At 33.6% G+C, this 15719-nt stretch overlaps 1 protein-coding gene across 4 annotated transcripts in view; it reads left to right on the plus strand.

The window, feature by feature from the left end:
* Positions 1–15719, plus strand: part of AFF4 (ALF transcription elongation factor 4) — a 92955-nt gene that overhangs the window by 24419 nt on the left and 52817 nt on the right. For 2 of the 4 annotated variants that reach the window (XM_073221334.1, XM_037003559.2), the window contains exons 2-5: positions 3359–3485; positions 5583–6377; positions 7694–7738; positions 11349–11435. In XM_073221334.1, coding sequence (XP_073077435.1) covers positions 3363–3485; positions 5583–6377; positions 7694–7738; positions 11349–11435 — 1050 coding nt within the window. In that variant the 5' untranslated portion in view covers positions 3359–3362. Of the gene's footprint in view, positions 1–2454; positions 2887–3358; positions 3486–5582; positions 6378–7693; positions 7739–11348; positions 11436–15719 lie in introns of those variants that run through there. The other 2 variants (XM_017652512.3, XM_073221335.1) reach the window with 2 other exon arrangements.

The following is a 15719-nucleotide window of genomic DNA, read 5'->3' on the forward strand; positions in this document are numbered from 1 at the left end:
TAATGTAAATACTTGATGGGTACTTAACACAATTTACCTTAAGTAACAAAAAACTTTAGAAAGAGAACTCTCTACTTGCTAATTTTTTTTTTTTTGAGAGGGCATCTCTCATATTTATTGATCAAATGGTTGTTAACAACAATAAAATTCAGTATAGGGGGGTCAATGCTCAATGCACAATCATTAATCCATCTCAAGCCTAATTCTCGTCAGTCTCCAATCTTCTGAAGCATAACGAACAAGTTCTTACATGGTGAACGAATTCTTACATAGTGAATAAATTCTTACATGGTGAACAGTACAAGGGCATTCATCACAGAAACTTTCGGTTTTGATCACGCATTATGACCTATAAGCAATCAGGTCAAATATGAATATTCGTTTGATTTTTGTACTTGATTTATATGTTGATCCCACATTTCTCCCTCTATTATTATTATTATTTTTATTTTTAATAAAATGCTGAAGTGGTAGGTAGATGCAAGATAAAGGTAGAAAACATAGTTTAGTGCTGTAAGAGGGCAAATGTAGATGATCAGATGATCAGGTGTGTGCCTATGGACTAAGTATTAATCCAGGCTAGACAAGGGCAGCAAGATGTCCATGGATGCAGAAGATTTCTCTCAAAGCAGGGGGGGTGAGGTTCTGAGCCTCACCTCTGTTGATCCCCAAATTCTCACCTGATGGCCCCCCTGCGACTGTGCCTGTCTTAGGTTGTTCCTCCCTTGAGCAATCTTACCTGTCTCTGGCTAACCAGTCATCTTCCGGGGCCATACAGGGAAATGTAAAGTTGGTAAGTGAGAGAGAAGCCATATTGTTTGCAAAGGTTAGCTTTTTACTTCTTTGCAGATTTATGCCCTGTGGCTTCTATGCCCAGCACTTGTCTCGAGGTATCTTTACCACCTGGAGGAATTATGATACTCGGTAAATTCGATATGAGGCACGAATTCTATTTAAGGGTTGTAATTAGGAAGGAAGAAGAAAAGCTATAGATGTAGCATATGGAAGGAAACATGGGAGGATTGATTATTTCTTTGACATATCTTCTTGTAGAGTACCTTAAGTATGTATAGGTTTTAAACTACTAACTAATTTGCACACACATATTAACATAATAGGAATACGGTTACGTAAACAAAGCAAATCTATACCATCCATCTCCAGTGAAGCCATCTACTTGCTAATTTTTTAAAAAACCTTTTTTATCTAGTAGTCCCACAGATACTGTTTTGCTAATTTTAACTGAATCCTGTTTCAGTATACAGTTGCAAATATCCTGAGGGATATGCTATAAAATAATTTTGCCTGTACAGTAAAGATATACTACTTCAAGTTGACTTATATTTAAATTTTGTGTTATTTTTAGGGTAACTCAGATTACTGGAATTACTGCTGTGGGGGAAACTTAATTTTATCTTAGGCAGAGATATTGATGCTCAAAAAAACAGTAGAAAAAGTGGAAATGATAAATTAGATGTGAAAGTAAGTCAAATCAGAAAAAGAATTAAGAGCTATAACTGGGATATTAGTCCTTACAAGCAGTTAATTTAATTCTCAGCTTCTTGGCTGTTGTGTTAAAAAAAAACACTCAGTTGGATGACTTCCATTATTTAAGAAAATAGTTTTTTGTTATTGGATTTTAGGGGGAAGTTTTTTGTGGGAATCATACCTATTTTTGTAGTAAATGTACAAGTATTATTTATTGCATGATAATTTTTGTGCTGTGGAATACATAAAATTATATCATAGTTTTAAGAAGGCATTTTTGTTTTTTGATCACTCGGGAATTGAGTTTAGGAAATGGGTAGTTAACACGTCCCTTAGACTATTAGACTTAAAATAACTTTGCTGCAGCACTGTAGCTCTAGAGGTCTATTTAAACCTTGATTGTTACTAATGTACAATTTTTAGTTGGTTCAGGTGTGCTGGAGGATAATCTATATTCTTTGGTTTTATTCTCTGAATACCAAAGTACAGATGTCTTTAGGGTATTTAGGAAAGATCCACATTTTTTTGTGTGGTTCTGTATGGTGCTAAAAATATTAGACCAGAGAAAGTATATACTATTTCCCTAAGAATAGCTTATATTTTCATCTGAGTTTGTTAGAACACTTATGCAAATCAGAAATGACTCAAATGCACATTTGGAACATTTAGAATATTTTTAAAAATACTGTGTTGCTTTATTTGCATGATACTAAATTGTGCAGATCAGGAATTTTTATCTTTGAATTACTTGCACTATTCTAACTACTTACAAAAATCTTCAGGATTTTATTGGTTTTGCTCTCCATTCTAATTTTATGATTATAGTTTCCCCCAATCTTGATTGACTTTAATTTTCTGATTAATTTGATTTATGAATCATTAGGTTAGAAATGCTATACAAGTATAACTTGATTTTTCCCTTTGACCTTCAACAGGACTTTTTTTTTTAAACCCGAGACAGATGATTTAATCTATTTTCAGGGAAGAGTGTCGCAGAGTCCCTTGTAATCCCATGTCCAGGGTTTGACAGCCTTTTTCATTATTATCTATTTAACCAAAACCCCTGCTGCTGTAAATAACTATTATCCTTGGTTTTTCATAGTGAAAATACAACACACTGTCATGATAGAAATGACACCCTCATTTTACCCTTTATCCCCAAAGACTTTTTCTTTTTCAATAGTTAGAACTACTGATACTAACCCAAGTTAATTTTAGTTTCTATTGCTGAAAGCCTCCGTGTTGCCATTTATTGAGGTATTAATTGAAATATTAATGTATTTAGAGGAGAAATGTCATTTTTTAGGGAATCTAGAACAACAGCAAAGCTGAGGTCAATCTGCCATAAGGATGGACACCAAGGAAGCTGTGTTTGGGACAAAAAGAAATCAAGATAAGGTAGATGCGAAGTAGAGAAAAGCACTGGACTCTGGGGGAAAGGGGTGGTAGGTGGGCGTGGGTTGTATGCCTTTAATAGCAAAGAACAGTTAGATTTCCAGAGGAAGCCATAAAAGGCTTATTAGAAAATATTAAGGATTTGGATTTAAGTACTGTCCTCCTTCTGACTGTATAAGTTTTAGCTGACTTTTAGCTAGCAGACTACTTTAAAAGTTGATACGGTTTAAGTGTTTCAATGGAATGGATCTTAATATTCTGGGCTAGTGTGTCCTGTCTGGTGGATAGTTGTGGAAGATAATATTGGTGTTAGTTGATAAAACGATTCCCAAAACCCAGCTTCAGCACTAATGCTTGTTATTACTTGGAAGTCTAAAGGGAATCTCCACTTGAAGTATTAAACTGATGAAATCAGTACAGAACACTTAATTTTTCCTTTCTTTTTGTGATGTAAAGATTATGTTTCTTTTCATAGCAACATGAACCGTGAAGACCGGAATGTGCTGCGTATGAAAGAACGGGAAAGGCGGAATCAGGAAATTCAGCAGGGCGAAGACGCCTTCCCACCTAGCTCTCCTCTCTTTGCTGAGCCATACAAAGTTGTAAGTTGTAATTCTTTAAATGTTTTTTCCTAATAATGTGACATCTTTGCTTTTAAAATGTTTAAACTCAAATTTTTATATTGGAAAAGCATTACCATGTATACCATTTAACATTTTTTCCTTTCCTCTAAATAGAATGTATTTTTAGGGGTAAACATTTCATTGGAGTATAAATACATGCAGAAATGTACACAAAATAAATGTTATAGTTGAAAGAATTTTCATATGAACAATTTCATATAATCAGGACCTAAATAAAAAAATAGAGCATTACTAGCACCCTCCTGTCATCCAACTCTACTCCTCTCCCCGTTGTTATCCTTTACTCTTGAAAATGTGGTCTGGATTATATCATTCATCTCTATATTCCTGCCTCTGCCACTAACCCTGGGCAGCCATTTCACCTTTCTTAGCCTTGTATGAAGTTAAAATTTTGTGAATCGATATGCATCACCTGCTGTTATCTAGATTCTTTCAGTATAACATAGATCAGAGATAAATATGTTGTAGATTCTTTTGTTTTCCCCTATTTCTTGCCATGAACATACTTAGTTTACTAAGTTTCAGTGATTATTAGTATGTTTGAAAAAATGTGCCTTCAGCGTCAAATCTGGTTCTTTTTCTCTTATGTACTGAATACTCTGATTTTCTAATATATTTAATACTTAATTAGTATCAGATTTAGATTAAAACGTATTTGTTAAGTTAAACCAATTGCTATTTTTAGAACTGTGATTTTACTTGATTTGGGATTACATAAATCACTGAATGGTACTACTTGTAATGACTCTAGTGTAGCTGTAGGGGCCACAAATGTCTCTTTAATACTGTATATGGTTCTGGATTTCATTTGAAATATTCTTAAAATTTAAAGGTTTATATTGTGTATAATAGTTACATATTATGTATTGCAGCAGTATTGACCATTGTTGGTTTATAGTATGAGACTGAGAGTGTTAGACTATTTTCTGATGAGATATAAATGTAACAGAATACCCTAGGTTTACCCTTACAACATTTGGTATTTGTAGAAACTATGAGATCTATAAAAGCCACTTTTTAAGAGCTCTTAAGGATTTCCCAGTTATAGACAGTTCAGCTGACATCATTTATATGAGTATAACACAAAGCCGCCTGGGGTTTGGGATTAGGGAGTAAACGCATTTTGAAAAAACAGGAGCCTGGTCCAGAATCTTCAAATCATACTACCATTTATTTTGTACTTACGTTGTAATGATTGGATTTAACTTCTGATCTTGATGTTTTTTATAAATTGCTATATATTTACTTCTTGTTTAATCAGACTGCTTTTCAAATAATCCAAAGTCATTATTGATTTATGCTAACCTCAGAGTAATGGCGCTTCAATCTTGATTCCCTTTAAAGTGTAATTAGTAGACTTACTATCTTCTATATATATGAATGTGAGAGAGTCCTAAAGCTTGTAGGCACCTTGAATCTTCTTACTATCCAAGAGTAATTACTGAAATTTAAGGCATGTATCGCTGACTTCAAAAGTTGGAGCATTTGTTGGTCAGAATTAATAGCCATTGAATTACCCACACTTAATTTGTTGCTTAATTTGTTATTGACTTTTACTACCTTAATGAGTAACAGTAATAAAACAAAAAAGCCAGTTGGGTACAGCTGTTTGACTAAGTTTTTGTTTCTGCTTTTAACTATAACATTGAGTTACAAGGAGTATAATGTTTTCTGCCAAAATAATGATGTTGACTAATCTGCTACTTGGAACTTAATTACATAAAGGCAGATTACTTTTCTTGCTCTTCAAAAGATTTTTGCTGCTGTTCCAGGCTATTTATTGGTGAAATTGGGATTTTTCCCCTCCTGAAATCTATTTACATATTTCTCCTAAAAATATTTTGTTTTAGCATGATGTTACTCACTCAGTGCATTTTTTTCTTCATAAAAATGATGTGTTTGGAGTTTGCTTTGATGTATTAACCTTAAGGTATAAGATGAGCCCTCCCTTTTAAAAGCCCTATTCCATTTGAGGTTTGGAAAGTCAGTTTAGAAGAAGCATCTTTTATTTCCAGTTAGGCTAACTGTTTAATTTTATTTTGAATTTTTTTGTAGACTAGCAAAGAAGATAAGCTATCAAGTCGTATTCAGAGTATGCTGGGAAACTACGATGAGATGAAGGATTTCATAGGAGACAGATCTATACCAAAGCTTGTGGCAATTCCTAAGCCTACAGTACCACCAACAGCAGATGAAAAATCCAACCCAAATTTCTTTGAACAGAGACATGGGAGCTCTCATCAGAGTAGTAAATGGACTCCAGTAGGACCAGCACCCAGCACTTCTCAGTCTCAGAAACGGTCCTCGAGCTTACAGAGTGGACACAGTAGCCAGCGGACCAGTACAGGTGGGAGTGGTGGTGCTAATAGTAGTGGCCAGAGGCATGACCGTGACTCATACAGCAGTAGTGGAAGCAGTAGCCGGAAAAAAGGCCAGCATGGATCAGAACACTCCAAATCACGCTCTTCCAGCCCTGGGAAATCCCAGGCTGTTTCTTCTTTAAGCTCTAGTCATTCCAGGTCTCATGGGAATGATCACCATAGCAAGGAACATCAGCGTTCCAAATCACCTCGGGACCCTGATGCAAACTGGGATTCTCCTTCCCGTGTACCTTTTTCAAGTGGGCAGCACTCAAATCAATCTTTCCCACCTTCACTGATGTCAAAGTCGAGTTCAATGTTACAGAAACCCACTGCCTATGTGCGACCCATGGACGGACAGGAGTCCATGGAACCAAAGCTGTCCTCTGAGCACTACAGCAGCCAATCCCATGGCAATAGCATGACTGAACTGAAGCCCAGTAGCAAAGCACATCTCACCAAGCTGAAAATACCTTCCCAACCTTTGGATGTAAGTCACACCTTTAGAGCTTTTAACATTATTACTCTGGAAGCTATTTACTATGAAATTATAATTGAACTTGAACACTTTGTCTTAATAGTAAGGAATGTAAAAGTTTAAGGAAACATTTATGATCTCCTTCCAAGTTCTCTCCTGGGCATTAGAGCAGCTTTCTCACTGTTTTCAAATATTAAAATGACAGGTCAGTTACAGAATAAAAGTGTGCTCTGTCTATACCTCAGATTTCCTCCTTTTGATTTTATGGAATAGTCTTGTGCTTTTTTTAAAAAAAATTAATTTCTGTTCTAATTGTGATACTCATGAATGAGATGTGGGCCATGGTTTGTTGTGGTGAATGTTAGGATTATTTTGGGTTATGGAGATGGTTATGTATGGTTTGGATGCTGTGTTTTCTTTGATCACATTTAAAATTTTGAGGCACTTACTCTGGATTCACAGTGGTGGTTTGAAATTTAGAGTATTTATAACTGCATACCAAAATGTGATATTCAGAATAACCAAGGAAGTTGGCATTCATTGTGAAATAACTGAAATTTTATCTTTTAATGTAGATTTTGCAATAAAAAGTTTCTTAAGTAATACCAGCAGCCTAAAATCATAGCTCATAGGTTCAAACAGTGGGGAAGAGAGGTCAGGGTTAGGTAAAATGCCTTTCTGAGAACATTTAAAAATCTTTCCTGTGCCTTTGGGAAACTCATTGTTCATGTCATTTGTCATCAATTACTCCAGAAACAGTAAAGTGATAATTTATTTGTTTCTTCTTCAGACAACATGCTCCTTCAGTTAGACTGTAGCTAATTCCTGTTTGTGCCTTAGAATAAATAGTATACTTCCATGATTTAAGAAGTGCTGTGTAAAATGTCCTTCATGTTCCAGATAAGTAATCTTTCAATACTGTTAATTTTATTCTGTTTGTTAGGTTATGTGAAATGATGTAGCTCAGTGTTATGGTATATTTTGTATATAAATAAACTTAAAAATTTTTAAAGTTGCTCACTTGAAAAATTATATTCAAAAAATTATTTATCTAAGAAATACAAGATTTTTAAAAACTTATGGAAAATATAAAGTTCTTTAAATCATGTACAATGTGATTAAAATTTTTAGTGCTTGAAAAATTTGTATTTAAGGAAATTAGTCCAAAGATTCTAATTAATGTTCTGATTTAGAATAGTAGGGTCTTTAATACTTTTTGAAATTTAATTTTATTTCTAATAATACTGTTAAATCTGTGCAACAAATGATAAAAATCTAATAATAAATGACTCCAAATCTAATGTACGTTTCTTTTCCTTTTTCTTAAGGCATCTGCTTCTGGTGATGTGAGTTGTGTGGATGAAATTCTTAAAGTAAGTTTTTTTTTATAGTTTCAGTCTCTCTCATTTAATTAAGTTCTGATACCATCTTACTCTTTCCCTCTATATTTTACAAAGGACTTGAAGCAGTAGACAGCTTACATGTGTAACCCAGTTATGTCCATCAAAAATAATTGACTGTATTTTTCTTATATTCATACTTAGCTTCTGAATGACTTGGGTTGTTTTACCATTTGCCTTGAAGAGCTGTTTATTGTTTGTTAGTTTTTGTTTTTAGGTAAATAAAACAAATTCCAGTCTTAACAGTTTGCCTTGAAAAGAGGAAGAAACCAAATACACTTGTATTTTCTCAGGTTATCAGTTAGTTGAAGTGCTGAAAAGCTCAATAATTATCAAACCATTACATTAAAAATAGCTTGCTTTGTAATACATCTTTATGTACTGGTTAAATCCTACAAAGAAAAAATCTCTGAATATTGCACATTTTGTGTGTTTAATGGAATATGTTTAAGATTAATACATGATCAAAAAGTACATTCCTCTTTTACAAAATAAAAAGGTGTCTGTTGTAAAAAGAAAAAGTCTAGTGAATTAATGAGTGACAGTGACTGCTTTAGGCTCAGTAGAGATAAACCATCAGTCACATGTTACTTGTACTTTTTGTGTAATCTCCTGAATTTTTGTGTCTACACTTGGTTTCACCACAGATACTTTTGAAAGACTGCTTGCCTTGGCTGCTTCTACTTTATTCTCTCCTCCCTTCATTTAACCCCATATAATCTCTCTTGTACCTCTACCATTCTACTGAACCTTTTTCTCTAAGCTCATTGTCTTCCCCTTCACTGGGGGTTTCATTTGAGTTCTCTACTCTTTCTGCTATTGTAAAGAATTTTTATTTTTTCCTCTGGAAACATTCTTCCTTCCTTGACTGTTGTTACGCTTCATTGTTTTTCTTTCCTATCTACCTTTCTTGTCTTTTGGGAACACTTTTGTTTCCTCTTATTTCTTAAATATGGGTGCATTTTCTATCTTATTCTCTTCTCTTTGTGCTCTTTGTCTTGATTTTTCTCCATTCTTACGACTTTATTAGACAGCTATTCCCTCTCTGTCTCCTGCTTGGTCTCCTTTGGGTTTTGGTTTGTGTGTCTTAATTGCTGCTTAGCTGGGTCTCCATTTGGAATTCTCCCTGCAGCTTTCTTCAGGCTCAACATGTCTAAAGCCATATTTATTAGACTTCATTTTACTAGTATTGCCTTCAATCTCTGTGCTTGTAAGTTTAGAATCCTAGCTTTCTTTCATGTTCCATTTAATCACAAAAATATGTTAGACTTTAAAAAGTCTTTGAAAATATCCATTTCTACCACCATGAGCTGTGATAATTGTAATATACAGTTCTCTGCCTTTCTGCCTCCAGTATCCCTGCTCATCTGTCTTCTGTATTGCTACCAGATTCTTTGCTTTAATCCTTTGTCCTCATAAATTAATTTCCTTCTTAGAAATTTTCAGTGGTTCTCTTAGACCCATAGAAAGAATAATGTCCAAACAATATTTCAGACTGTCCACAGGCCAGTCCTAACCTCTCCCACTATTGATTGACCACTTTTGCCACACTGATTTCTCTGAGCCATACACTTTATGCTGTTTTACCTTTTAAAAGTAGTTGATACAACTTCAGTTGTATATCGATTTTGTTTTTTCTTAGAATCCCTGTGAAATCTTTCTTCCCCATTTATGAGACTACAGTGATAAATCTTCCCTTTGAATCTTATGTACCATTCATTTTTTCAGATGTCATGTATATGAAAAGTCAAAGGGAGCATATATTGCTTACCCTGGATTCTTGAAAATGCATGGCACTTTCATACATGCAAGAAATACTAGGTTTTCTTATATTTAGTCATCTCTTTGATGTTTCTGACCATTTATTCAGCATTTTATATATATAGGGATTGGTGCACAGGTGCTCCATCATTTGATGATGGAGAGTTAAAAAGGTTTTCTATTGAGAGGATTTTGGTATTTGAGGTGTAAAATACCAGCACTGAAAACCTGGGACATACTGAGTTTCTATTTCCTTTCCCCTTCCCAAATGTGCAACATGCAAGGGACTTCGGGTCTGCATGTTCTTCATGTTTTCTTGGTATTTGTAATCATACTGTTTCTTAGGGATCCCATCACAAACATAAAAAAAAATTTTTGACCTAAAAGTGATACATGTTTATTTTTAAAATATGATTGATTAATTCAAGGCTTACTAATTGAGCATTTACTATGTGTCAAGCCCTGTGTAAAGTGTTGTACTTGAGCTGACATTCTAGCACAGAGTGTAGGAAATAATCGACTGTATTATTTCAGAAAGTGAAATGCTATTAAATAATAAAGCATTGTAAGAGGCTAAAGAGCAATTACAGTGCAAGTGACTTGAATAGTAGAGACTGTATCATGTGCTCCTTTCTCTTTCTCCTTATGTCATTCTCTTGCCCAAGGTAGCTACAGTTAACTATCTTCCAGAGATTTTTTACATAATAAACATTTCCTAGGACGTAGACTATGAATTGTGTTTGTCACTTAACAATATACTGTGGGCATCATTTCATAATCACTAATTAAATTTCTCATTTTACTGTTGGCTTGGTGTTCCATTGTGTGGATGTCTGGTAATTTATTTAAAATACCTGTGTTGTTGGACATTTATGTTTTTTCCATTTTTTGATCATGAGCACTTTGAACATGTATCTGTACATAACCCAGGTATAGCTATAGGGTAAATTCCTAAATGTTGTATCACCTTTAATTTATTGTGTTTTCTCAATCTGTCTAATGACTTGACTTTAAACTAAATGCCAGAAATAAAACACTCCCTCCCTATTCTAAGTCATATGTTTCTCTTCCCTGCTTCTCTACTTACATACATTGTGATCATATCCAAACCTCCATTTGCACATACTTGCGTATGATTAGGTAGGAGGCATTGAGTGAAATCAGACTTTATAGCCTTGCTTGTCTTCCTCATGTGTTTTTAATGTCTGCCTTCTGATTTCTTTTACTTGACCAGAATTCCCCATCCATGTATGGGCTCTGAAGCCAGATTCCTTTGATGAAATTCTGTGTCCATTACTGACTAAACGTGTAACTTTGAATAAATAACCTCTGTGTTTAAATTTCATCCTACATGGGGTTACGATGTATTAAAATAATGGTATCTACCTTCTAATGTCATTGTGAGTACAAAATGAGTAACAGACTTGTAAAACAGCACATTATCTGGCTCATTTAAAGATACACAATAAATGTTAGATGCTTTTATTATTATTATCCCCCTCCTATCACTCCTACAAGCAAGCTCTTCCTCAGAATCATGTTACTATATGCCTTATAGTAGAGTACAGGCTTATTTTGGTAACGCCTCACAGGTCTCATCATTTTAACTCTAAGCTCCTTGAAGCCAGGGAGTGTTTATTATTTATCTGTTACTTATCCCATAGTGCCTTGCACACAATTGTGCTTAATTTTTATTGATTAAATATGTAACTTTTGGAGGAGCAATCTTGAAACCAGCATTTATAATACAGGTCTGGTTTTTAGCTGTGTAATTTTTATCCTTGACCTGGTTGAAAACAAACTTGTAATAATTACATTTCAGGAGATGACGCATTCATGGCCTCCCCCTCTAACGGCTATTCATACACCTTGCAAAACAGAACCTTCCAAATTTCCTTTTCCAACTAAGGTAAGTAAACGAAATGTCTTTGATACTGTAAGGAGACTCTATAAATGGCTTGACTAAAGTCACATAAATACAAAATTGTCTTGCCATTCCCATTCCAGTGGGAGGCAGACAATAAATAAGTGAATAAGTAGTGCAGATAGTGATAATTGCTATGAAGAAAACAAAGCAATATAATGGACTTGAGAGTGACTTCGATTGAGAGGTACTTGAGAAAGCTTGGAAGGCAGTAAGGGGAAGAGACTTAAAAGGCACCATTTTTGCAAACTGTTATGGTATTCTATGCCACAGGTATTTTCAGACTTGTCTGAGGAACTCCTTTCCTTAGATGAAGTAACCACACTTTTGTTCTATAGAAAGAGGTTCCTCAGCTGGCAGTTCCGAGATAATCTAAAATCAGATTTTTTTTTTACTTTAATTCATACTTACACAAGTAATACAAGAATACATTTTCCTTGTGAAAGTTTTACTAGGACTCCTAATTATAGCCTTCCCCAACTCTGCCGCCTCTGTCTCACCAGAGCTACTGTCATATATACCTTGCAAGTCTTTTCATATTCATTTACATACATATATATATGTAATCATTACATATAAGCGTTTTCTCATTTATTTTATTTTGCCAGATACATTGTTCTGTAGTTTTAATCAGTTAGCAATAGGTCTTAGAGACCTTTCCATGTTATATAATGTACATATATATATATATATATATAAAACATATTACATATAGAGGTATTTCCTTTATTTTAATTGCTCTGTAGTATAAATGTATATTTATTTAGCCATTTCTCTTTGGTATTTAACTTGTTGCCAACTTTTCATTTCTATAAACATTGCTTTAGTGGATATTTTTTTCTTCATGTCTTCTGTGCAGACAAGTTTCTTTTGGGTAAAAGTCAAGAGGTAGAATTGCTAACTATTGAGAGTATATACTGAATGTATCCTCCTAACCTCCCTCCAAAGTGATCGTACTAGTGGGTACTCTCACTTGTATTCTCTATTATTCCTCACATGCCCACCACCATTTTGTATTTTAAGCACCAATCTTTGGAGAGAAAAAATGGCCTTCTGTTTCCTAGATTGCTAGTGAGGTTCGGCATCTTTACGTATTTGTCATCCAGTTGATTTCTGCCTGGATGATTTTTCCTGTTTCCTTTGGGTTACACCTTTCACCTAATGGGTTTTAGGAAGATTTTGTTGTTGTTGTGTTTGAATTCTAGCTTCTAAAAATGCCTTTTTAAGTTTTATGGTCTAGAAGATTCTAATTTTGATAAACAAATATGTCTTTCTCTTCTGTAAAGCTTTAATGTCTTGTTAAAGAAGGCATTTCCTTCCCCAGGATCATAAACATATCCTCTTTTCTTTTACTGTAATTGCAGTTTTGTTTTCTGTTTATCTTTAGCCCAGTTTATTTTTGTGAATGATGTGAGGTAGAGATACAACTTTCTGCCTAAATGTGTGCCATAATCATTCTTTTACTTTTTAAGTCAACTTTATTTACACATAAAGAAAGCATCTATATTTAATGCACAGTTTGAGTTTTGTTAGGTTTGTAACTACCAACCCTAATCAAGAATTATTCCTGGCATCCTCAAAGTTCCCTCATGTTCCTTTGTAGCCCACCTCACCCAGCCACTAGGCCTACATAACTCATCTGTTTTATGTCACTATAGACAAGTTTTGCCTTTTCTGCTATTTCATATAAATGGAATCCATAGTGTGTACTACTTTTGTAACATTTGCCTTGATTTGCTCAGCATGTGTTTTGGAATTCTTCCATGTTCTTGCATATGACAATAATATGTTCCTTTGTATTCCTGAGTTCCTTGTCATTTCTGTTGTATAGAAATACCAAAGTGTGTCCATCCATTTACCTGTTGATAAACATTTAGGTTGTTTTTAGTTTTGGGCTATTAAGATAAAGTATCTATAAATATTCACTTACATGTCTTTTGTGGACTTGTGTTTTCTTTTCTCATTAGTAAATACTAAGTTGTATGGTAGAAAGTAGAATTGTTGGGTCATACATTGAATGCATGCTAAAACTGATACTAAACTGAAAACTATTTTCCAGAGTGATTATATCATGCCCTACCTCCCTCAACTTTCATCCCCTAGCAGTGTATGATAGTTTCATTTGTTCTACACTTTTGTCTACATTTAGGATTGTCTAGTTTTAATTTTTTGAAATCTGTTTAATTTTAATAATCTCATTTTGGTTTTAATTTGCATTTCCCTGATGACTAATGATGTTGAACTTTTTTTCATGAGCTTATTGGCCATTCTTTTTGAAGTGTCAGTTCAAGTCTTGCCTGTGTGTGTGTGGCCGTGGGGGAGAGCTGGTGGTGGCAGGGTTGTGAGGTGTTATTTGTGGTTCTCTTATGTCTTTGTTTGGTTTTGATATGAGGGTAGTGCTGGCTTCTTAAAAGGAGCAAGAAAATACTCCGTTCATCTCTGTTTTCTAAATGTTTGTGGAATACTAGTATTAATTCTTCCATGAATGTATAATATAATTCAACAGTGAAGCTTTCTGGGCCTGTAGCATTATTCTCTGTTGGAAGGTTTTAAATTACAAATTTGATTTCTTTATTAGAGTTTATTCAGAGTTTCTATTCATTCTTGTGTCTGTCTTACTAATTTGTTCATTTCATCCAAGTAGTCAAATTTATTGATAATAAAGTTATTTATAATATATACTTACTCTTTTAATGTCTGTAGGTTCTGTAGTGAAGTCCTTTATCCCCTGACATCAATGTGTATTTTCTTTCTTTGTTTTTTGTTTTCCTTGATCAGTCCAGATAGAGGTTTATCAGTTTTAATGATCATTTCCAAAAACATCTTGTTTCTTTTTTGTTTGTTTTTGTTTTTTCAGTTTTCTGTTTCTTTGATTTTTGTCTTTTTTCTGATTATTTTCTTCTTTATGCTTATTTTGAGCTTCATTTGCTCTTCTAGCTTCTTAAACACATTTTATACTCTTTTTGATCTATCTCTGTTCATATTTAAAATGAGGTTCTATAGACAGCATATAATTGGGTCTTGCTTTTTATATGTAGTCTGCTAGACTCTACTCTTAATCATGGAGTGTTTAAGCCATTTCCTTTTAATGTAATCATTGATATTCTTTAAGAAGTGGAAGCTTAGATCATAGATTGTAAATATTTCTTGTAAGTATTTAAAACTATTAATTTTCCTCTAAGCCCTGCTTTAAATGTATCTCACAAATTGTGATATATTGTGTTTTCATTATTATTCAGTGCAAAATGTTTCCTAATTTCTTATTTGACTGCTTTGATTCATGGGTTATTTAGAAGTATGTGGTTTTATTTTCAGGTATTTGAGGATTTTCCAGATATTCTTTTGGTGCTGACTTATAATTTATTTATGTTCTTGTCAGAGAATATATGATGCTCTATAATTTTAGTCCTTCTAAATTTTAAAAAATGTTTTATGGCTTAGTATATTCTCTCTCTGGGTGACTCTATATTCTATATATATATATCAGATCAAATTGGTTGAGAGTGATAAGTCATCTGTTTTTTTACTGACTTTCTGTCTACTTGTTCTGTCAGTTACTCAAAGGAGACTGTTGGCATCTGCAGCTGTATTTGAATTTGTTTCCTCTTTCAGTTTTGTCCATTTTGGATTCATGCGTTTTGAAACTTTGTCATTAAGTATATGCAGATTTAGGATTGCTATGTCTTTCTGATGAATTGATCCCTTTTTTCACTATGAGATGTACCACTTTATATCTGTTATTACTGCTATTTCTGAATCTACTTTGACATTCAAGTCTACTTTGATATTCATATAGTCAGTGTAGCCTTTAACTTATTGTTAGCATGGTTTAACATTTTATACTCTTTTTGGTCTATCTTTGTTCATATTTAAAATGAGTTTGTTATAGACAGCATATAATTGGGTCTTGCTTTTTATATGTAGTCTGCTAGACTCTGCTCTTTAATCATGGAGTGTTTAATCCATTTCCTTTTAATGTAATCACTGATATTGTAGGATTTAAATTTATCATTTTGCTATTTGTTTTCATTTGTATTCCCTTTTTTGAGATTCTTTTAGATGAAATAATTATTTTTTTATTCTGTCTTGTATTATTTAATAGCTTTATCTCTTATTTTAATAATGAAATTAAAGCTTGAGTTTATTAGAAGATTTGAAGAGAAGTTCATAATTCTGGCTAATACTTTCCTTTTCCTTTTTTTGGGGGGGGTAACAGTTTTATTGAGATATACATACCATGTAGTTCATCCATTTAAAATATACAATTAA

Source organism: Manis javanica, chromosome 14 (assembly GCF_040802235.1).
Source record: "Manis javanica isolate MJ-LG chromosome 14, MJ_LKY, whole genome shotgun sequence".
NCBI lineage: Eukaryota > Metazoa > Chordata > Mammalia > Pholidota > Manidae > Manis > Manis javanica.